The sequence below is a fragment of the Lepidochelys olivacea genome (assembly GCF_965140295.1).
Source record: "Lepidochelys olivacea isolate rLepOli2 genome assembly, chromosome: 4".
Lineage (NCBI taxonomy): Eukaryota > Metazoa > Chordata > Testudines > Cheloniidae > Lepidochelys > Lepidochelys olivacea.
In genome coordinates, this window is record NC_140414.1 from 134361184 (window position 1) to 134384368 (window position 23185).

The window sequence follows — 23185 nt, forward strand, 5'->3', positions numbered from 1 at the left end:
CTAATTACCTTCTATGAAGAGATAACTGGCTCTGTGGATGAGGGGAAAGCAGTGGACGTGTTGTTCCTTGACTTTAGCAAAGCTTTTGATACCGTCTCCCACAGTATTCTTGCCAGCAAGTTAAAGAAGTATGGGCTGGATGAATAGACTATAAGGTGGATAGAAAGCTGGCTAGATTGTCGGGCTCAACGGGTAGTGATCAATGGCTCCATGTCTAGTTGGCAGCCGGTATCAGGTGGAGTGCCCTAAGGGTCAAACCTGGGGTCAGTTTTGTTCAATATCTTCATTAATGATCTGGAGGATGGTGTGGATTGCACCCTCAGCAAGTTTGCAGATAACACTAAATTGGGAGGAGAGGTAGATACGCTGGGGGTAGGGATAGGATACAGAGGGCCCTAGACAAATTAGAGGATTGGGCCAAAAGAAATCTGATGAGGTTCAACAAAGACAAGTGCAAAGTCCTGCACTTTGGACGGAAGAATCCCATGCACTGCTACAGACTAGGGACCGAATGGCTAGGCAGCAGTTCTGCAGAAAAGGAACTAGGGGTTACAGCGGACGAGAAGCTGGATATGAGTCAACAGTGTGCCCTTGTTGCCAAGAACGCTAACGGCATTTTGGGCTGTATAAGTTGGGGCATTGCCAGCAGATCGAGGGACGTGATTGTTCCCCTCTATTCGACATTGGTGAGGCCTCATCTGGAGTACTGTGTCCAGTTTTGGACCAAACACTACAAGAAGGATGTGTAAAAATTGGAAAGAGTCCAGCGGAGGGCAACAAAAATTATTAGGGGACTGGAACACATGAGTTATGAGGTGAGGCTGAGGGAACTAGGGATGTTTAGTCTATGGAAGAGAAGAATGAGGGGGGATTTGATAGCTGCTTTCAACTACCTGAAAGGGGGTTCCAAAGAGGATGGATCTAGACTGTTCTCAGTGGTAGCAGATGACAGAACGAGGAGTAATGGTCTCAAATTGCAGTGGGGGAGGTTTAGGTTGGATATTAGGAAAAACTTTTTCATTAGGAGGGTGGTGAAGCACTGGAATGCATTACCTAGGGAGGTGGTGGAATCTCCTTCCTTTGAGGTTTTTAAGGTAAGGCTTGACAAAGCCCTGGCTGGGATGATTTAGTTGGGGATTGGTCCTGCTTTTGAGCAGGGGGTTGGACTAGATGACCTCCTGAGGTCCCTTCCAACCCTGATATTCTATGATTCTATGATTTCCCCTCTCGCAGCCTTTCTCCTCCTCTTTCTTGAGCTTGCAGCATCATAATCATTTGCATGGCACCATACTAGGCTATCACAAACATAGCATAATCCAAGGAATAGAAGCTCTTCCTCACTTGATCTGAGTAGCTTCTCCAGTATAATTATTTTCAAAAATAATAAGACAGGAAATTAGAGCCACAGAATCCTCTATCGGGTTACATACAGAGGACAGCAATCTAGTTCATCCCACTGCCACAGCAGGACAATCCCCTATAGCATGTGCCCTAAGGTCCAGATTTATAGAGGTATTCAGCTGCTAAAGATGCAAGATAGATGCCCCATGGGATTTTCAAAGTGCCTAGGCGCCTAACTCCCAATGGGTGCCTGAATTCAGTGCCTCAGAGTCAGGCATCTAGGCACTTTTGAAAATTCCAGTAGGCTTCTATCTGTAACTTTAGGTTCCTAAATACCTTTAAAAATCTGGGCCTAAATGCTTTGTCTTGTTAATTTTTAATTACTCTAGTGATGGGACTTTTATCACTTTCCTTGGGAGACTGCTCTATGACTCAACAGAATGCTTTTCTCTGATATCCGTCCTAATTTTTCCACTGATTCACTTCATCCCATTATCTCTGAGTAGCCACCCTAAACTATTTTTATTCAGACACATTAAAGGCTTTATCCAACCCACAATGAAGTCAATAGAACAACTCCCAATGGCTCTTAGACCCTAAAAGTGGGACTCTCTGGTCTGTAGTCTGAAATCGCACTTAACTTTTTTGGCAGGCACATCACCTTATGAGCACACATACCGGGGTGATCACTGTCACCATTAGTTCTCTCTCTAGATAGTAGTTTTTCCCGAGTACCTCCCTGCTACTCTGGGAGTTGCTCTCACCAGACATACTAACCTGCATTTATCAGGATGTATCACATTTTATTATTTCCTGCCCATGTTTCTGACCTCTCTATTAGAGACTCTGAAGAATTGTTTCTCTGTCTGCGCTGAAGTTTGCAACACCTCCCAGTTTAGTGTAATCTGGGAATTCAGTTTCTGGCATTGCACACAGCTCTTGGTACAATGTTCTATTTATTCAAGTCAGCGCACTTGTAAAAGCCCTTTCCTAATAACCCACTCAGCCCAGAGGCGGCACTTACGGATTACTTCAACTTTATATGTTGCATTGATTTCTCCAACTTTGTTAAACACTCGGCACGTGTATTTCCCACTGTCCTCAGGCTTTAAGCTCTTCAAATTCAATGTCCACTTCTTCTTCTTGTTCTCCCCAATCTCCTGAGGTGTGAGGGGCTTATTATCCTTCAGCCAGGTGATGTCAGGCCTAGGGTTTCCACTGGCAACACACTTCAGGCGGACTGAGCTTCCTACAGGCCGTGCAATCACCCTCCGTCTCATCTTGGCAGGTTGCGTGAATCTGGGCCGGGCTGCAAAGGACACAAAGTGTTGATTACACTAAGCAAGGTGCATGATGGACCACACAACCAGAGCACTACACGGTTATCTATAGGGACTGCCGCCATTGTTTCTGAGACACTCTACTCCAAATATGCAAGAAATGCCCATGCATCACTACTGCATACACTGGTCCAGTGTGGTTCCTTCATAAAAATAAGTATTACGTAGGTTCGTAGATTTTAAGGTCAGAAGGGACCATTTTGATCACTGGTTTGAATTCCTACATAAGACAGGCCATAGAATTTCACTCTATAATTATGGCAGTGGATTACAGCAATGTCACAAAATAATACCAGAGTCACCTGTACTTCAGGGCAGAATTTGGCCTCATAGTTTCCCTTAGCAGTATGGCCACCTTTCAGGACACAACTATAGAATTATATTCTTTGCATTTCTTGGGTTCAGTCATGACCAGAAGCAGAATCCAGAGTTCCATAAGCTTGATTGTTCTTCTGGTCTATTTCTGATCATCCAGAGTGGAGATAAGCACCCTCCACACCTGCTGATTTTAATGGGAGTTGAGAGTGCTCAGCAACTCCCAAAACGTGGCCAAATGCCAGCAGAGAGTCAGAGAAATTGTACAAGGAACCTGCTCTTTCTGTAACTCAAAGCCAATTTTACAAGGTCCAGAGCTTCAGATTGTCCAGATGAGCATCCAGAGTTCTGAGTGCTGATCTGAACTGAACTTTCTGAGATTCATTCAGCTTTAATTTATGAAAAATTAATACTAAAAAGCAGTCTCATTCCAAAAAAAACAAACAAAAAACAAACAAAAAAAAATCCATGAGTTTCTGAGGTTAGGAAGAGCTACTAACCCACTCATTCCACATGACAAGTGAGCAGAAACATGGCACAGGGCTGTTCCATTACAATAGCATCTGGGAGACCTAGCAATGGGTAGTGGGTTCTTCTGCAACCTTGTCCTCAAGGAAGCACAAGTTCTCAAGCGGAAGCTCACAATGGACCAAATCCTGACCTCACAAAAGTCAACAGGAAGTGCAGGATTTACAAAAGTACCCAAGGGAATTAGGCGCTCAGTTCCTACTGATTTTTGAAGACATTATTTCAATTATTCATTAAATTCCACAACAGAATTTCAGAGGAAAAGGGGGTGAAATAATATTGTCCACATGGCTTTAATAGTTTTGCACTGTGTCCTTTCTGTAAAATAAATGGATGGCCTGATTTACCAATATGATCAAAAAAAATCTATTAAAAAGCTCTTAAAAATTGCTACAGTGGAATATGGCAGTTTCAAGGCCAGAACCTTGTCTAAGAGCGGCCTGTAATGAACAATTCAGAAGATGGCATAAATCCCCCACAATTACTCTCGTTATGCAATACTACACCCGGGGCATTTCTTAGCGCAATCTCCTGCCAAGCCTACTTCCACTTCTTCCTCTTCAGCCTACCTAACTCCCACCTGGCAATCCTCCAGTCTATCCAAAACACTCCAGCCAAACTCACCTTCCTCTCTCACTACTTTGACCATGCCAGTCCCATCTCAAGATTCCAGTCAGTGGCTCCCTGTCAGACTCAAACTCCTTTCCCTCACTATTCCTCTACACAGCTCTGCCCTGGTTACATCTTGTGTCTTGCTTCCCCTAAATCTCTCACTCAGGCCTAGAGCAAAGCCCCACTTGCACTTTCTCGCTTTCTGTCTCCTGTGCCAGATGTATCCTCTGTGATCCTTTCCTCCTTCAAACACCCTCCTCCAAGCCCCCTTCCTTCCTCCATGTCTCCAGTGACCCACCCTCCCACACCAGCCTAATGAAATCTAAATTAATAGCTCTTCCTCCCAGCCCCAAAGGGAGCTGACAAGCTGCGTGCCTTGCCTTGAGCACAACCTTATATCCTTCCTTCATGTAACGCCCCTTCCCTTCCTTCCTGTGACTTGCTCGGCCGCTGCCATCTCTCCTGGCACCCTGTCATGATGTGTCTCACCTAGCGTGTAAGGGCCTTGAGGCAGGAGCCGCATCTTTAATTCTATCTGGAAAGAACCGTGCAAATATTGAATAGATGGATGTGACTGGCCTTCTCTATGACACACTGGGGCAGGGTACACCGATTAGCCACCGGAGTGTGTCACTGCAGCAGAACAGCCGTGGGAATGCCAGGAAAGCTGTGCTTGAGGTGCTCTCCGAGCTCCCCAGTGCACAGGGAGAGTCTCACAACACCTCCTCAGGGGGTGCAGCAGGCTCCCCGACCGTGCATCCAGCCAGCTCTGTTCTCCAGTGCACAGGGAGAGCCTCACGACACCTCCTAAGGGGGCTCAGCAGGCTCTCCTGTTAGGATATAGATAATCAGGCCTGTCTGTAAAGGCCTATACTCTAAGAATTTAGGTGTATTCTTATCACTTAGCTAGTTATAGAGGTATAAAAGAAAGAATCAAAATCACTGTCTGCCAGTGTAAGGGCCTTCTCTTACTGTGACAGTCTGAGGCCTTGTTCTTAGGCTCAGGCCTTTGGCTAAGCAGCAGAGGCAGCCATAAGCTGGGAAGCGACCGGTCACCTCCTCACATTCCAACCTAGTCCCATTGAAATAAGGTGCTATTGGGCTGTTAGGAATACAATCCTGTCCTGATAATGCCTACCGCCTCCAGAGAAAGGGAAGTGTCTAGAAGATGTAAAAGGAAACTTAGTTTGATAGCATCCTGTCTGGCAATAACTCACTTATCAATAGCTGGGATGTGAAATCCTCACTTCTGTATTGTTTTGTCATTATAGTTCCCACTTTGCTATTGTTTATTTACATGGTCTCTCTCTGGTTCTGTGAGTGTTCCTGTCTGCTGTATAATTAATTTTGCTGGGTGTAAACTAATTAAGGTGGTGGGATATAATTGGTTACATAATCATGTTACAATATGTTAGGATTGGTTAGTTAAATTTCAGGAAAATGATTGGTTAAGGTATAGCTAAGCAGAACTCAAGTTTTATTATATAGTCTGCAGTCAATCAGGAAGTGGGTGCGTGGGTGGGGGAAATGGGAACAGGGAATGGGGGTGGGGAATTGGAATCATGTTTTGCTAAGGGAGGGAATGGGAACAGAATGGGGGCGGGGAAATTGGAATCATGTTTTGCAAAGGGGGGGAAATGGGAACAGGGACACAGGTATGGCTCTGTGGTATCAGAGCTGGGAAGGGGGACACTAAGGAAGGAAACTGGAATCATGCTTGCTGGAAGTTCACCCCAATAAACATTGAATTGTTTGCACTTTTGGACTTTGGGTATTGTTGCTCTCTGTTCATGCGAGAAGGACCAGGGAAGTAAGTGGGTGAAGGAATAAGCCCCCTAACATCCCTGACCGTGCATCCAGCCAGCTCTGTTCTCCAGTGCACAGGTGTGGTGGGGCCCTGGTCCATGAGGTGTCCGTAGGGGCACAGGCCGGGAGCAGTCCCTGTGCTCAGCAGAGCACAAGCACCGCAATTGTTCTCGGTATATGAAGGGAGAAACTCCCCACCTCCACGTACAACCTGGCTCATTATGGATGAGCTGCTCACTCTAGTGCTTTTTGTGGCTTCACAACGGTGGCAAAAATTACAGCCCGAGCTCTGTTGGAGGCTGGTTTATGGCTGCTGTGCCACTCCTGCTCCGTCCCCTCACTACTCAGGAGTGGGAGAGGCTGGCGGGCAGCTCCCTGGGCGTGAGGATGTTGGCGCGCAGGCCTCACACACTTGAGGAAAAGAAGCCGGGTCCCTCACAGATCTGAGTGTGTGTCACACGCACTGGCCTCAGGCCCAGCCACTCTGTCTGGGAAGGAGGCTGCCCATGGCGCTTCTTCTCTTCAAGGCCCTTTCTTGTATGAGCAGCCAGCCCCCGCCTTACCCCCCACCCTCACCCACGGCTGTCCTTCTGGATCTTCGCCATGTCATGTTATTTCAAACCCTGGTGCAGAAATGCTTCACTCTCCACGCAGGGGCTTTCATGTGTAACCTAATGAACCGGAGCAACTCCTGCACTGAATGTACTACCAGCGACAGCTGGGGCAGCTAGTGTCACGTGCTAGCCCATCCCATCGGTTTCTGTGTAAATTGCTGGGTATTCCCTCGAGCATCTCCTGAAACCAGAGGCCTCCTATCCAGTAAAAACAGTCATGCTCCCAGAGAGATAATTAACCTGTTCAGCACCACGCTCTGGGAGCGCTCGAAACCATGGGGTTTAGCTGCCGTCCTGGAGACAAATGCCAATAGGGCCACAGGGTGCTTTCATTATGGGTGTGGAGAGCCAGGCTATGAGACACAGAAGTGGTCATCATCCAGCAGTGAAATGGGTCTAACTGGTTATCTTTTAACAAGGCAATAATTTACTCCATGCACATGAACTGAAGCCCATGTAAGGGTAGATTTTCACTCGATGGGATTTCTACACTAGCATTAGCATTTCACAGTGCAGCTCCAGAATAGGCACATTCACTAATATCTTTTGTACTGACCGATGAGTCACATCACTGACTTTAATCTTGGAACTTCATGTGTAACTGCCCATATCTTCCCTCTGCTTCAATAAAAATATTTCAATAGGGTTTGTTTTCCCACCTAGTTCCTGCACAGGGACAATATTGTAAAACAGGGTCGGCATTTTCCTCACTACAGTCAGGTCAACAACAGCTCAGTTTGCTTTCACTCCTATCTCATCCCTCGAGAACTTTTGTTTGGAGTCCTGTGTTCACCCCTCTGACAATCCCTCTCTTAGACATGGCAATCTACAGGTAAAATAATACTTTTTCAGGCTTTTTTCCCCTTTTTCTTTTAGAAGGTTAAGTGATTACTGTGGCCTCAAAAGCTGCTTCATCCTGTGTGTGATACAGTGAAACCAGATCCCATTTACACAGTCCTGAAAGGTTTCCTTGACAAAAGCTTGAATTGGGCAAGTTCAGAGAGGCCAGTTGACAAAAGGAAAGAGAGAGACGCACACACAGAGAAGAAAGAGTGAGCTTGAGGGAGTGAGAGGCCGAGAGAGCTGTGAGTTTGCATTTACTAAATGGCCGTTCCAAAATCTGTATCATCTACTGAAGGTTTGCTTGCTGAACTGCGAGAGGACCCTTTTGCAATGTGAGGGAGACCCTGGCGCACACCTATCTGGAATGCACCAGGTTGCAGCCCCTTTTCCAGCTCCTCCAGAACCTCTTGTTGAGGTCTGGCTGCACTTTTCCCCACACCTCTTCATATAGGCACACACTGTTTGTGGCCCCACAAAGACGCGAGACCTCCTCATCAACCGCCTCCTGGCACTGGCCAAAGTGGCCATCTACAACACCAGAAGGAGGATGCTGGACAGGGAGGTGCTCTGCGACTGTGAGGCCTATTTCCATTCCTCCCTTGTCTCACGTATCCGGGCAGAGTTCCTCTGGGCGGTGTCCACTGGCTCCCTAGACAGCTCTGAGGAGTAGTGGGTGCTATGCGGGGTTCTCTGCTTGGTGTCCACCTCTGAATCCCTAGTTTTGAACCTATGATCCCCACTCCCAACCCTGTTATTCCTTAGTTGTTCCTTGTCAATCGTTGAGTCCCGGGTCCAGTAGCTCCTCTCCAAGGGTTGGGGGCAGGGCCTTTAGAGCCAGAGGACCCCATTACAGAGTGCCTCTATGTTATTCAGACTTTGCATGACTGTTCTCCCACACACCTTTAGGAGTTTGCTTTGTAAACTCCAAGAGCTGCACTTTGCTACAGTATAAATTATGCCATATGCAAGCGTGAGGGAAACACAAGTTGACTGAGTCAAAGGGACAGTGTGTGCAGGTCTCCTGCTCTAACGCTGTTTATTATGAAGATTTATTCGGTGTAATTAAAATTAAATAATTAATGGCAAAACATCAAGCAAGAACTTGGTAGGAAGCAATTTAACAGATTCCTTTCCTTGAGGAATATGTCACAGATGGATGGATAAGTCTCAGAGGTGCCTGCTGCATCCCCTTAACAGATAGAGTTAATGCAGTGGTTGCAGAAATGTCCAATTTATCATGATTGTCCACAATTACCTTTAGAGGGCACTTCTGCCACAAAGCTCAACTTCTGGCTCATGCCCCTTATGGGAATGAGGTCTAAAGACAGGTCTGTGTTTGCCTTTTTTCATGTGATATGTGCAGAATCTGTCCTGTGAGATTTCTAGAAGTGTGGAATAGCTGAATCTTCCATCCTTTCTCTATAAAAATCTGCCATCTTCTCTCAGAATTACATCCCTCTTCACCAGCTTCCCAGGACAGAACAAGCACTGGGTCCTGGACCCTGTCTGCAGTCCTGTGCAAAAGATGCTAGCATGGTCCACATAATAATGTAATTAACTTTATGTGCATTATGTTTATGTGCGTCACTGCCCTCTGGTAAGAACTGGAACTACAACACGATGGTATCATATACCCTCTACTGCCAACAGCTGGAGGGGATTATCCTTAGCTCGGCGGTAGGAGCTTTGAAACAGAATGAGTTCCAGCCTCACTGTTGCCATGAGGTTACCTGCTGGCCATATTTCACAACATGGTGGCTTTCCTGAAGTTGCTAGTCATGCATTTGTTACATTATTATATTTGGAATTTCCTATTTTGATGACAGCTTAGATCTGCCCTGTTTGGGCAAGGGTAAATTCTTGAATAAGGCTCTTTAGACTGGATGAAATCTCTCAGAAATAGGTTTAGGAACATGGTGACAAATCATCAATCAAACTAAAAAAATTTAAAAAAGGGATGAGCTGTAGCTGGGTCATAAAAGCAAAAATGAGATCTGGCCCTGACACATCTGGGTCATCAGTTCAAATTCCTGCCCATGCCAGTAGTGCCCAAAAGTTGTTCTGTTTCTCCACAAAGAGCGTGTGGAGAATGGCTTGAACCAAACCCTGGGTCAGGACACTCTCAAACCTTGGAGCAGTTCAGAGCCTTGTTTCGGAGCTGGTTTTAGCTTATGACAAGATGAACAAAACACCTAAATGAACCTCCCCCTCGCCCAACCAACATAGCTATGCTGGCAAAAATCACTGTGTAGACACAGCTTATACAGGCAAAAAAAAGTCCTCTTGCCAGTACACCTTCCATCAATCAGGGAGATGGTTTAACTGTATACTGGCTGAAGGAGTTCTTTTGCCAATAAACTGCATCTTCACTTGAGGGCTTTGTACTCTAGCCCGACTTGGTGATTTTCAGAAGTGCTCAGATTTGCCCTAACTTTGCTCCTGTTGAAGCCAGATCTCCCATTTGACTTCCATGGGAGCAGAGGTAGGCCGGCACTCAATGCTTTTGTAAATCCCACTATAAATTTCAATATGTTTTTTATGAAGAATTTATGCCCAGCCGTACTAGGCCTACCCATGCAAAGGAAAGCCACTGCTCCTGGAAACAAGTACAAGAGAGCACAATGCTAGGATATAGCAGACGCTCAAGTGTGGATCACCAGCTACATTTCCTGGGGCAGATGGACACTTAATAAAGGAAGAGATCAGTTCAGACTGATGCATTCAGACGAGATTCAATTTGACATTTGACCATCCACAGATACAAATCGATCTGATCACTGAATTCCTTTCACGCTGCCTTTTCCATTCCTTCAGTGCAATGTGACATCAAGGTGGACTTCGATGAATAGTACAGAACAGGGATGTGTGGGAAGCCAAAAAAAAAAAATCTGTCCCTTACCCCACTGCTTCCCAGAATGATCTTCGTATTCACCATTGGAGCCTTCAGACGCTGGGCTGTCCTTTCCTGAGCTGGCATCATCTGCAAAGAAAGGGAGAGAGAAGCTCTTAGAAACGTCTCCTCCTACATGGCTGCCTTTGATAGGAGGTTGCATTGCCTTTGGGAGGCACTGTGCTGCCACAAGGCACTTAAAGTGCATTTTGCACTCACTTCCTGGTGCTAGCAGCCTGGCCAGTTTAATGAACAATTTTGCTTGCTGCTTTATGAGCTTTTCAGTAGGCTACTAACATGATAGGAGATTAATCAATGTTTCCATTAATAGCCGACAAAAGCCCTTTTGTTTATATTTACTGGTCACCGTTCCCTAGGAGGAGCTGATCCATTCTACCCTCCATGCAAATAATTATATACATCAAAATTACAGCTAATTAAACCCGGGAGGAGGGAGAGACTTATGTGATCAGTCGTGTGGAGCGCAAGGAGTGGAATTCTGGCAACAGTTTTACTTTGCAGTTTCCATAAACGATCAGGAGAGCAAGCTCACTTATTGGGATCAAATGAACCTGGGAGAGCGCTGAATGGAAAGCTTTGGTCAGGAAGGCAACAATGTTGAGTAGACATGCTATTTTTTTTTTAAAAAAAAACAAACTAAGAGCACTGGAATGAATTGGACTAAATTTATGGTCCATCTAGTCCTGTCCCCCATCATCATTTCTATTACAATAGCACCTCGAGTCCCCAACTGAGATCTGTGTCCTATTGTGCTAGGTGCCGCACAGATAAACAGTAGGAGAGCCCCTTCCCAGTCCAAATGGACAAGACAAAGGGTAGGAGGAAGTAAATATTCTTGTCCCCATTTTACAAATGGGGAAACAGAGGTTCAGAGAATTACCCAAGGTCAAATCACACGTCACTGTCAGAACCAGGATTAGAACCCTTTTTTCTGGGCAAGTGATGACATCTCATTAACTATACCACAACTTATCCCAGACAAGTCACTCAGGCCAGAATTTTCAGACCTGGGATGGATGGAGATCCCAATTTCGGCACCTACTTAAGTGGCCTTATTTTCAGACGTGCTGGAAATTAAGTCAGTTGGGCTTCTAACAGGGAGCTTGGAGGGCTGGGTGGCCTACTGGTTGGAATGCTTGACTGCCGGCCCTTTGCTTCGCTGGTCAAGGTGCCTCAGTCTTTAAGGCAGTTGGGTAGAGGGACCCAGACCCGCCCTCTCCTCGGGTCCCAGCCCAGGGCCCTGTGTGAGTCAACCCCTGAATACACCTCCCACCCAGGAGTCTAAGGACCTGGCTACACTGGAAACTTCAAAGCGCTGTTGTGGGAGCACTCCCATGGCAGCGCTTTGAAGTGTGAGTGTGGTCGCAGGCCTGGTAATCCGCCTCCACGAGAGGATTAGCTCCGAGTGCTGTCTACACTAGCGCTCTAAAGCACTCAGACTTGCTGCGCACACCCCGGAGCCAGCAAGTTAGAGCGCTATAAAATGTAAGTGTAGACAAGCCCTAAATTCACTCCTCTGGGTTACTTCTTACCGCTGTCCCTTCATTGTGGGGCATGGCCCCTACAGTCCAAGTCACGAGGGTGGCTTGTCTCTAGTAGCACTCCCTTGTGGACCTTGGGCAGATCCCTGCCACAGTCTCAGGCTCCTCTGGACAGGGCAGCCCTAAATTTTGCGGGGCCGGAATCACACAAGGTCTCCGTGCTTCAGTCACCCAGTTACTTCTTAGGGCTGCTGCTCCTAAGTCTCTTCCAGTCTCCTCAGCCAAGGAGATGGTATTATTTCCTGGTGGTTGCCTTGGCTGGCAGGCTAGTGACCCTTCCCCTCAGGTAGGTAGGCAGCGAGTTCCTGCCTCTTCGCCAGTTAGCCCCAAACTGAGTCAGGTTCTCTCCTTTTCTTCCCCCTCCAGGCCTGGCACTGGCTGCAGGTATAATGGGGCAGGGCCAGCTGGGCACAAAGGCTCTCTTTAACCCCTTCCATGCTGGTGGGCGGTTTCTCCTCTTCATCTCAGGACTGTTCCCATAATTAAAGGCTACGCAATCAGAGAGTTGCCTCAGTCACTGTGCACCAACATCAGTGATATGAGTGTAAATTCCACATGCAGCCCAAGAGAAATATATGACCCTAAGGTAAGCGTATGGGAGAGACTAAGGGTTCAATTGTACAAATCCTGAAACCCACCTGAAAAGATCTGGAAACTAGAAGTGAGGAAAGCCTTGTTCTAATCTCAACTGCAGAGTCCAGGGGAAATAACTCAGCACATACACAAGCATGTCCAGAAACTCTTAGAAATAATGGATCTAGTCTTTGCAGCTGTTTAGCAAGGTGGATAATGCTTAAACAGTACAGTGAGCTCTGGCAGAGATTTTAAAGAACAACAACATATATTTAACCCCCTTGGCACTCGCCCAATTACTGCCACGTTGGAAAACGGTGTGTCTTTTTAGCACCAGGAGTTTTATGCTTGCACGTGCATTGCTCTCATTTGCTGCTGCATCTTAAACAGCATCCAAGGAGAATGCCTGAGATGCCACGCAGCGCGTCCGTCCGTCCTCCACTCGCCCCAAACATATTTTTCTGTTCCGTCTCTGGTTCTCTCAGCAAAGTTTCCCCAGAAGTACGTGCAGCTGTCACTTAGGAGGGAAAAGAAAACTTACAACCCACTGCACTGCTGCCTTGGAACTCCAACAGCTCACTGAAGCTACCCCCACTCCTGTCACTGAGAACACAGCAGGCTTTCACAAGGGCTGTGGCCAGCTCACACCCAACCCTTCTGGAAGCAGCGTGAAATGGAATTGCCTAAGGCCCTTAAAGGCAACATTGACTAACCCCTCTGCCCCTCAGTGAAAACATACAACACAGAGTCCTCCTCAGCTTGAATGATCAGCAGCCCATTCTGCGCAGACTCCCCCCGAATGAATGGTAGGAAACAACGAACGCACTGCATCGTGCAAATGTACCTTTGCGACCTTTGAAAATTGAATGCAGTGAGTGTAAAAGAAAAGAAGAAGAAGACAGGGGGAGGGATAGCTCAGTGGTTTGAGCATTGGCTTGCTAAGCCCAGGGTTGTGAGCTTGAGGGGGCCATTTAGGGATCTGGGGCAAAAATTGGGGATTGGTCCTGCTTTGAACAGGGGGTTGGACGAGATGACCTCCTGAGATCCCTTCCAACCCTGATATTCTAAGAAGACAAACTGGCTCCTTTCTGAATAATAATCAAATAAATTAAGCAGCAGCATTGATTTTCTTCTGTAAATATCAATATACTTGGAAATGGAATCTTGCAACTTTTTTTTACCAAATAACCAGAAAATCCCTTTGCACAATCAAAAACCATTTAGAGAGTAAGGAAGGGCGGGTGGGCGGGGGGGAAAGCCATGGTCAAATATGAAAGAATTGCTGCCCCATTGTTCATCTGCTGAACATCTTAAAAGTGGATAAAACGTTTAAGTGGCAATGTTCTGTCAATTATATCTTAATCCTACTCAGCTTGATGTACAAAGAGCGGCATACCCACCCTTGCCTCCTGCCTCATGTTACAGTATGTCAGCTCATGTGCAACCCCTGCTCTGCTTACACACACTGACTGGCATTCTCAACACCACTTGACATGCTGCCAAGCCTTTGAAGTCAGCCAAATTGCTCCGAATCCGTTTGATCCTTTGAAGAAGACTCTTTGCTTGTTATCCAGCCAAATCCCAAACCTGTGGAGTTACCTACAAGACCCAGAAGAAGAAGGGGAAAAAAGTGGTGGGGGAGTGGAGGGAACAGAATAAAAATGAGTTACGGGAAAGATACTCAGCCCATAGTATAAATATCTCTTTGGGTGGAAAAGAAAAAAAAACCTGTGGTAAATAATTACTGTATTTCACCAGGGTTTTTCAGATCCATTAAGTCTCTCACTGTCTGTGTTCGTTGGGATCATTGCACGTCTAAAACCAAAACTCAGTAGCATATTCTAAAGAAAATAAATAAAACATTTTAGACTTGGAGCCTCAGATATAGTGAAGGGCTTTTTGGTGGGTTGGGTTTTTTTTTTTGACTCAGCGGCTTCACACTAACTGGAGGGTCATTACAACGGGATCTGCACTCTTCAGTGGAACAACCTGGGGCTCCTCCCCTGCCACTTCTCTATAAATTGAGCTAGATCTAAACTCACTATGAGTAGGTTCCTCTGTTTATGCACAGAGAACATTCTCCATAAAACAATCTCACTGTTCAGCCTGCTCAATTCTAGAGAGAGAGCCAAGCCATAAATCTGGATCCAGCTCTGAATTTCCTCAAAGCTCAGAGGTGTTTGCTTCAGCTCAAGCCTCAAGTTTGAATCTGGAGCTGAATGTTCCCAAAAGGCAGGCGTGGTCAGATTTGTGGGATTCATTTCCTCCTTGTCTCTGCCTGGTTCCTCTGGACCTGGGTATTTTAATGACATGGTTTGTGTTCTGCCATCACCTTTATGAATGGTGCTGGTTTGTATCCGTCATTGAGTTATTATCAAGGGGCATTATGTTCAATCCAACAATCATTTTCGCTATCCTGTAGCACCAATGCTTCTTGTGCAGCCAAGGAAATAAATCATTCAAGACATCTGATGAATGATGCTTATTGCACGGATAGTGGACCTGAAGGAGTTGCTCGTGTGAAACTATGACCTGAATACCAGCGATGAGCGAGGCAACAAAAGCAACCTAAAGAAGAGTTTTGGTTATATTCAAAGCTGTCAGAACGACCCAGTAAATCAGATCATTACTACCAATGAGGTGGACTGCTTTGTTCACCTCCTCTTTAAAAAACACACATCATTACAGCTGGAGCAGATAGCCTAGCGGTCTATGTGCCTTATGTCTGTAACAGTAAAATTCAGTGTTGTCTTTCAGGCAGAGAAACTGCCTACCGTGCACTTTTCCTGTGTGCATGTTTTTGTGCAAGACCTTAAAAACTGAGATCTTGTCATTGTCCCCCTCCCTTCACCTCACCGCCTCCAGCAAGAGCATTAAAGATCCATGACATCTGTAAAAATAATGGCAGGACCTGCACATTCTGCGATTCTGTGGCTGTGGAATTTGCCAAGCAATTCACCCTTGGTGACAGAATTGTGCTTTAGAATCAAAGCTCTCAAATAAATAAATAAGAGAGAGCAGATCCTCGGCTGGTGTACGATTTAGGCCTTGTTTTTCTAACCCTCATAGTTGTGAAGATAACATTGAAAATGTGAGCTGAGTGTACAGCAATGCAGCACTGTCTTCACAAGCCTGCAGAGAGCCCGAAATAAGAGCTCTAAGAAGTGTAACTGCCCCTGTGACCTAGTCTGGAGCCTTGGATTTTGTAATTCTATGGCCAGAGAATCTGGCATTTTTACAAGGTGCAAGAAAATTCATCATTTTTGCCACGGAATTTGCCATTTTACTGCAGCTGGGCTCCTGACGTTTTTATTTTCTGCCTCTCTGCCCTGTTGGGTCCTGCCTTCTGCTGCCTCTTACTCTTCAGTTTTCCTACAGGGTGAGTTAATTGGATTGCCGTGTATGCTCCCTGCACTATTCCCGAAACCAGACAGCAGGGGGGTCAGGCAGCCAAAAATGGAGTCCAGCCTGCAGCCAGGGAGCACAAAGAACACTGTAGGAGGCAATGCCCAGCTGAAGTTGGCTACAAGTTTCTCCTTCCTTTGGCATATATTGGGGGAAGGAGGTTCTGAACTGCAGTGCCTGAACATCATCACAGTAGCTAAAGGCCTACGAGATGTGCCCGCTGGAGGGCACAGTGAAAATCCCATAATTAAAAACAATCAGTGACAAATTTTATGTATTTTCAACTATGAGTGACTGTTGCTTGGGTTTATATGGTGGAGAATGGGAATGAAGAGAATTCAGGGGGGACAAGAATGGATGAATGTTGCCACATCATTTAATAATCCTTGATGCAGAATTTGGCCCCTTGTGTTGTGGACTATACAGGGCCCTGATTGTGGGTTTGTCTTGATGCAGTGGCTGAAATTTCCCTACCACTTAGCATTATGCATCATGCTTTATGCACATTGTCAGCCTGGTTGAAGCTCTCCCCACTCCAGAGATGACTACATTTCTGTACAGTAGTTTACGTAGCACTTTGGGACCATATGGCACAAAGAGTGCCATATACAAGAAGGATATTTTATTATTATTAATATTATTACTGTTTATTATTATAGCAAAACTGTTCCAGATCTGCCTCCTTCTTAATGTTAAAACAAATCAAAAGTTTTAAATGACAGTTGGGCTCTGAGGGAAACTGATGGGAAATATTTACAGGCTGTCACCACGCCAGGATCAGATTTTATTTACGCATGACTTTCTGAGAATGTGTCATATTAGCTAACAGGGAATGGCTTGTTTTCAGGCCAAATGCAGGTTCTGATCAGTCCTTCAAAGGGCAAAACAACGCCCCAATTTATGAAGCAAATATCTAACCGTGTTTGTCTATGATCCACAAAGTTGCTTTAATTTGTTATAATGCAAGACCAGTCCCTGCTTTGACTTGATGGGGCCAGCTTTGGAGCTTTTGATGTTAGAGGCCTTGAAAGCCCCATTTCACAGATGATCCAGCTTTGCATAAATAAACAAAGTGACCTTTGAACTCAGGCCTGAGACCTGAGCACACTTCAAAGCGATGGAAGGGGGTGATGGGGAATGAAGTGATCAGCATGCATCATTAAGGCAGCTCCCGCTCAACGCTACATCAGTACAAGGAGGTGTAAATAAAGGGAGAGAGGCAGGCGGGGAGGGAGTGAAATGAGGGGGAAACGGAAAGTGATGTAATCCAGTCAGGCTTGAACAATTATATTGAGGCCTTCCCTTGTGGAAGAATGAAAGAGATCTCTCTCCCAAGTCCAGTTTACAGATCCACTCCCTCATTTACCCAAATCCAAAGTGAACAGTAAACCACATCTGCACCCTGCTGTCCCCTGAAGCTGGAGACGTCCAGTGAGAGAGCTACACAAACAGAAATATATTTGCTTGTTTAGTGGGGGCGGTGTGGCCGTGCCAGACAGGACTGACCCCGCCTCCTGAATTTAGGCTTGTGAGTCACCTGGTTGGAATTGACATGAACATCACTCAAAGAAGAAAAAATGGTTACTCACCTTCCCATAACTCTTGTTCTCTGAGATGTGTTGTGCATGTCCATTCCAATACCCACCCTCCTACCCCTCTGTTGCAGTAGCCGGCAAGAAGGAACTGAGGGGGTGGCGGGTCGGTAGGGCCCTATTTTGAGTGTCATGATGGCGCCACTCCAGGGGAGACCTGGACTGACCAGACGGATTGCGGCGCTTGGGGATCCTGGGCTGGAGCCGATACAAACGGCGCCGTGACCCTCGGTGCTGAGGCTGCTGGTGCCAAAGCTGTCTAAACCGGAACCGATGGTGTTGGGGCTGTCGATGCCGAGGCTGTCGGTGCTGTGGACGTCAGCGCTGATACTGCTGCGGCTGGCGTAGTTGACGCTAGTGGTGTCAGGGAGCGATAGAGCTACCCCCAATCCTGCCAATGACGACGATGCCGGAGGTAATATGGAAGTGGCCAAGGCCACCGCTGCAGCCCTGGAATGCATCCCTTCGATCCACCTTTGGCCTTGGTGAAAGGCCCAGAGAGTCCAAAAGGGCTACTGTGCCAGAGGTTGCCACTGTGTGGGCCACGGTCCCAGGTAAGGATGCTGGTCTCATGATAACCTGGACCATCTACTTCTGCTCCTATGAAATGGACAGGTGTCTGACTCCGACGTCCCTGAAATGAGGACCATGGAGGAGCAGTACTGTGAGGTGCTGAGGGTCCGCGCCGAGGGCTCAGGGACCGACGAGGCTGCTGACCCTGTTCTGGCGCCGGGGAGCAGTGCACCGGGGATGGAAACCGCCAAGCCATCATTGTAGGCTTTCCCCTTGATAGTGCCGGGGGAGCGACCAGTGCCGGTGACCTCTCCTGTCTGGGCGGAGAGAATGAGCTGGAGGAGGTCCCGTGCTGCCTCAGATGCCTCTGGGGTTGGCGGGAGGTGAAGTTGTCAGCTCGGCCTCAGTGAGCGAGAAGGGTCCGGACTCAACCGCCCTTCCATGGGGGCAGGAGTCGACTCGACCCTCTCTGGCAGTGAGGCTGAAGTAGTGTGGCTCGGCTTGGGTCTCACAACGGCCAGCTCCTGGGGTCTAGCTGGGGCAGAGCGATCCCTCTCCAGCCTCCTCTTCTTCTGCGGCACCAGTGATTGAGACTGGGGCCTGCCTGCGGCATGTGAGCCGCAACTGGAGCCACGACGGTGCCGAGAGTCCTTGTCTTTACTCGGCACGGATCCCTGTGCCGACGGTGCTGGGGCACTGCGTACTGAGGAGGAGGTACTCGGCGCTGGGTCTGCTGACCCGGGGTCAGATGGGGGCCGGAGTGCTGCTTCCATTCGTAGGCTCTTCAGGTGCTGATCTCTGTCTTTCAGTGTCCTGGGGCAAAACCCCCTGCAGATCCTACAGCGACCCTTTTGATGGCTCTCCCACAAACATTTCAAATATGAAGTGTGAGGATCGCTTCTGGGCATACACTTGCAGCAGACCTCATAGGCTTTGAAGCCAGGAGACCGAGGCATTCCCTAACGCCGGGATAGCGCTGAGAGGAAACCCTTCCAAAGGAAACTTAAGAACTAAGTAAAGTACCTACTAACTACTTAACACTAACTACAGAATTAATGAGAACTATACATAGACTGCCAAATGCGCTTGTCACGACAAGAGCAAGGGGAAGTTCCAGCTAACCATCAATGGTGGTAAGAAGGAACTGAGGGGGTGGCAGGTTGGTAGGGCCCTATTTTGAGCACCAGGATGGCGCCAGTCAAGGAGGGGCCCAGACCGACCTGACGGATACTGCTAGGGGAAAAATCTTCCGGCTGCCATGCACACGCATGCACACCCCTGATTGGAATGGACATGAACAAGCACTCGAAGAAGAATATATTTGCTTGTTTAGGGGACCGGGGGCCTTAACATGAATTAGGGGAATTTTTGCTCACATCGGTGTCACCAGCCTCTTGAGGAAAGAGTGAGGGCTGAGAATGCAACATAAAATTGCATCTGATACTGTAGTTAGAAGAAGTGCTTAGATACAGTGTTCATGGGAATTTTATAGAGAAAATGTGGTTTTGCCTCATTCCAAGAAAATAAAATAAATAAATAAATAAATAAATAATTAGGCCATATCTAGTCTATTCCAAACCAGTTCAGCCTTCTTTACATACCAAGCCAGAGATTAATAAAACAAGTTGTGAACAGAATGGAAACAGGTTTCAGAGTAGCAGCCGTGTTAGTCTGTATTCGCAAAAAGAAAAGGAATACTTGTGGCACCTTAGAGACTTCATCACTTCATCGATGAAGTGAGCTGTAGCTCACGAAAGCTTATGCTCAAATAATTGGTTAGTCTCTAAGGTGCCACTAGTACTCCTTTTCTTAATGGAAACAGACTTTCTGAAAATCTTTTTTGTCAGTCTATTACCACCATGATGGTGGTGCCTAGTTAGCATGGTGATTGGCGCTTGGGGGACACACAGGCAGACAGTCGCAACTGTATAACACTTGGTAGTTTTTGGCTTACAGAGATTAAACTGATCCTTTCCCCCAGATCTCCTTAGTGTGGATTAACACTGGTTGAGTTTCGTTTGGAATTTCAGATTTCAATTAACCCCAAAGGCTCAGTGACATTCATGCAAATCCACTGACACGTGATTTCCATCTGAAAACCTACATCAGCTAGTAACCTTATTGCGAGTCTTATGATATCTGCTGTTTTTCTTAAAGCCTTAGCTCCTGGAGGCATGGGGTTACCTGAGAATCTCAGCTTTCATTTTCTTAAAAAAAAATTCTAGCCCTCATGACTGGGGAGAAGAGTCTGAAAACTTAACCTAAGTAAACTGTAAAGGCTCAGAGAAAGCAGAAGCCAGATTCATGACTCTTGAGCCTTGGGACTGACAATACTAATATCAGGCCAGTTCTGCTTGAAACCCGAGACAGGCTCAAGGTGCAAAGTTTGGATCTGGATCCAGTTCTGAATTTCTTTCACACCCAGGGATGCCTGGGTCTGAATTTGTGGTTGAGCTCACGGTAGAGATAGGGTCAGTAACAAAGTTTTATCTGAACTTCTCTGTGTAAGGGGTGCTCAGATAGTTGGGGTCTGTCTCTGATTGGAACTCAGCCCGGTATTAAGAAACTGGTTCAAGTTTTCCATGTCAGGAAAGTTTTCCATAGCTCTTCCAACAACCCTTCAGCTTGCTCTTGCCGTCCCCTAACCTATCTATCAACAGGGGCAACGTGAAGGGAAAGCACGAAATGACTTTAGTATGGCCTTTCTGTGTTGGGAAAGGTGCAGTGTAGCAAAAGGATTAGGAATAGTTAAAGAGAAAAATAAGGAAAAAACCCTTTTTCTGCCCCAGCCAAACAAAACCCCTTAACATGAAACAGACCAAACCAGGCAGCACATAGCCAAGGAACACTACAATGTTTTTAAAGAAATAACTGAAAGGTTACTGGCAGAAAGTTTGGCAATATAATGGGCACTGAAGATATTTCTGCTTTTGGCTCTGACTGCCAAAAATAAGCAGGGTTATTGATACTCAAGCCCAGAATTTGCTAAAAATAAAACAACAGTTTGTGTTAATGGTTTGATTGAATTTTAAGTGTTATCCATTTCTGTGATAATTTCCATTCAAAAAACTGATTTTTCCTCTGCCACAGGCCTGGCAGGCTCCCTCAAGTCAAAATCTATTACAAAGGAAATGATTTCAACAAATCTGTCCTGTCATATTGAGAGGAAGCAGTGTGATCTAGTGATTAGAGCCCTGGACAGGGAGTAGGGTGACCAGATCGCAAGAGTGAAATATCAGGACACATTGGGCAAGCGGGGGGCGAGAGGGGGGGGGGAAGGGGAGGGGGAAAAGAGACAAACACAGGTGCACAGCGCAGCCCCGACCGGAGCCAGAGGCACACTGGTTCACCTGGTCATGTGCTACCAGCGTGCCCCTTCCTGTTGGGGGTTGGCCCATGCTGCACCACACAGCTCCCTTCCCCAGCACTCCCTGGATCCACTATGCCCAGAGCCCCCCCTACAACCCTTCCACCACAAGTGCACACACATCCCCGCCCAGCGCCCCCCTGCCCACAGCCCCACCACAGCTGCCCAGCACCCCACATAGAACCCCCCACTTGCTAGTTTCCCAACACACACAGATTTTCCCTCCTTCCCAGTGCCCTTCCCCACAGTCCCACCACCACAACTGCACAATGCCCCACACAGACCCCCACTGCCCAGTGCCCCGACACACACAGATCTCCCCCATTGCCCAGCACCCCCCCAAAAGGCCCCCACTGCCTAGCACCCCAAAACACACAAACCTCCCCCACTGCCCAGTGCCCTCCACACACCTCCCAGACACTCACCATCACACCCTGCCCCCTTCTCTGGCCGCACTCACCAGCCCTGCTGGGAGGTCTCTGGCTCCTAGGGTGACAGCGGCTAGGGGAGTCTCCAGACTCTCCACATGCTGTGCCCGCCACAAGCGCAAGCTCCGTGGCTCCCATTGGCTGGGAAAAGCGCCAATGGGAGGTGCCGGAGCCGCGGAGCGGGGCTTGCAGGCACCGGCAGCACGCAGAGCCCCCCCACCCTAAGAGCCAGAGGGACCTGCCAGGGGGTGAGGTGGGGAGTCCCGGCGGTGCTCACCTAAGGCGGCTCCCATCCCAGGAAGCATCTGGCAGGCTGGTGCCTCTGGCTCCTAGGGTCACAGGTCAGGTCGGGTGGGGGGGACGGAGGGATCTCTGCCTGCTCCCGGCGCCTGCAAGCCCCGCCCCTGCAGCACCCGGCACTCCTGCTGGCGGGCGAGCGCCGGGAGCTGCCCCAGGAAGTGGTGAGTGGCGGCACTGCGGCTGTGGTCCGGATGGTCCCGATACCGGGACAAAGGGCGTCCCGACTGATGTAAGGTCGGGACGCAGGACAAGTCCCCTAAAATTGGGATTCTGGTCACCCTAATAGGGAGTCAGAAACCTGGGTTCTATTCCTGGCTAAACCAATGACCCTCTACAGGACCTTAAGCAAGTTACTTAAACTCTGTGGCTCCTGTAAAATGGAGATAATGATGCATAGATCCATTTTGTTATCTATGGATGTAAAGCTCTATATTAGTGCTGACTGTTATTACTCCACATCTCAGTATGTAGGTGAATGCAGATGCTACTGCAGGTCCAAATACAAATGCTTCCCAGTGAAGACTCCAATTTGCTTCCAAGTTTCCATACCAGGAGGGGGGCAGTTTTCTCTAGTTCTGATCTATTCGCTCCAGCAATCACTAAGGAATGCTGTGGTGTATTGTTTTGGGCCTGGTTAAAAAGTTTTGGTTTGGACAAGAATTATCTGTTTCCTTCAAAAAAATTAAATGCATAAGGTGGGGAGATGAAACACCAAGTAGGCAGAGGAAAATTTTAGGGACATCAGTAGAACAACTACATGAATAATAGGATGCAATTAGTAATATTTAGGTTGAATATATGAAAACTTCCCAACGGCGACGTCTATTAGTCTGTGGAAGTTTTCCAAGAGAAGTAAGAGAAGCCCCACCCCTTTGCCCCTGGAAACATTTAAAACAGATAATGGTAAAACTATAACAGTAATACAGACCCAGAAGAATTTACAAATCCAAATGCTAACAGCTGGTTCATCCAGTTATCAGAATCTGTACTCAGAACCCTTAGCTATGCTTGGAAATAGAGCATTAATTGTACCATCAGCAAGAATTATCAATCAGACAGAAAAAGCATATACATGGAATACGAAATGGACTGATAAGTAGATCTTTTAGGGTCAAAAGCAAAAGTCAATATATTATCATTACCCTCAAGCTTTCCT

At 47.2% G+C, this 23185-nt stretch overlaps 1 protein-coding gene across 3 annotated transcripts in view; it reads right to left on the minus strand.

Moving 5' to 3' along the window:
- FGFRL1 (fibroblast growth factor receptor like 1) overlaps positions 1-23185 on the minus strand; it is a 253883-nt gene that overhangs the window by 15364 nt on the left and 215334 nt on the right. For all 3 annotated transcript variants that reach the window (XM_084626168.1, XM_084626169.1, XM_084626170.1), the window contains 2 exons: positions 10299-10379; positions 2366-2650 (listed from right to left, as the gene is read on the minus strand). In XM_084626168.1, the coding sequence (XP_084482294.1) occupies positions 2366-2650; positions 10299-10379 (366 nt within the window). The remainder of the gene's footprint in view (positions 1-2365; positions 2651-10298; positions 10380-23185) is intronic.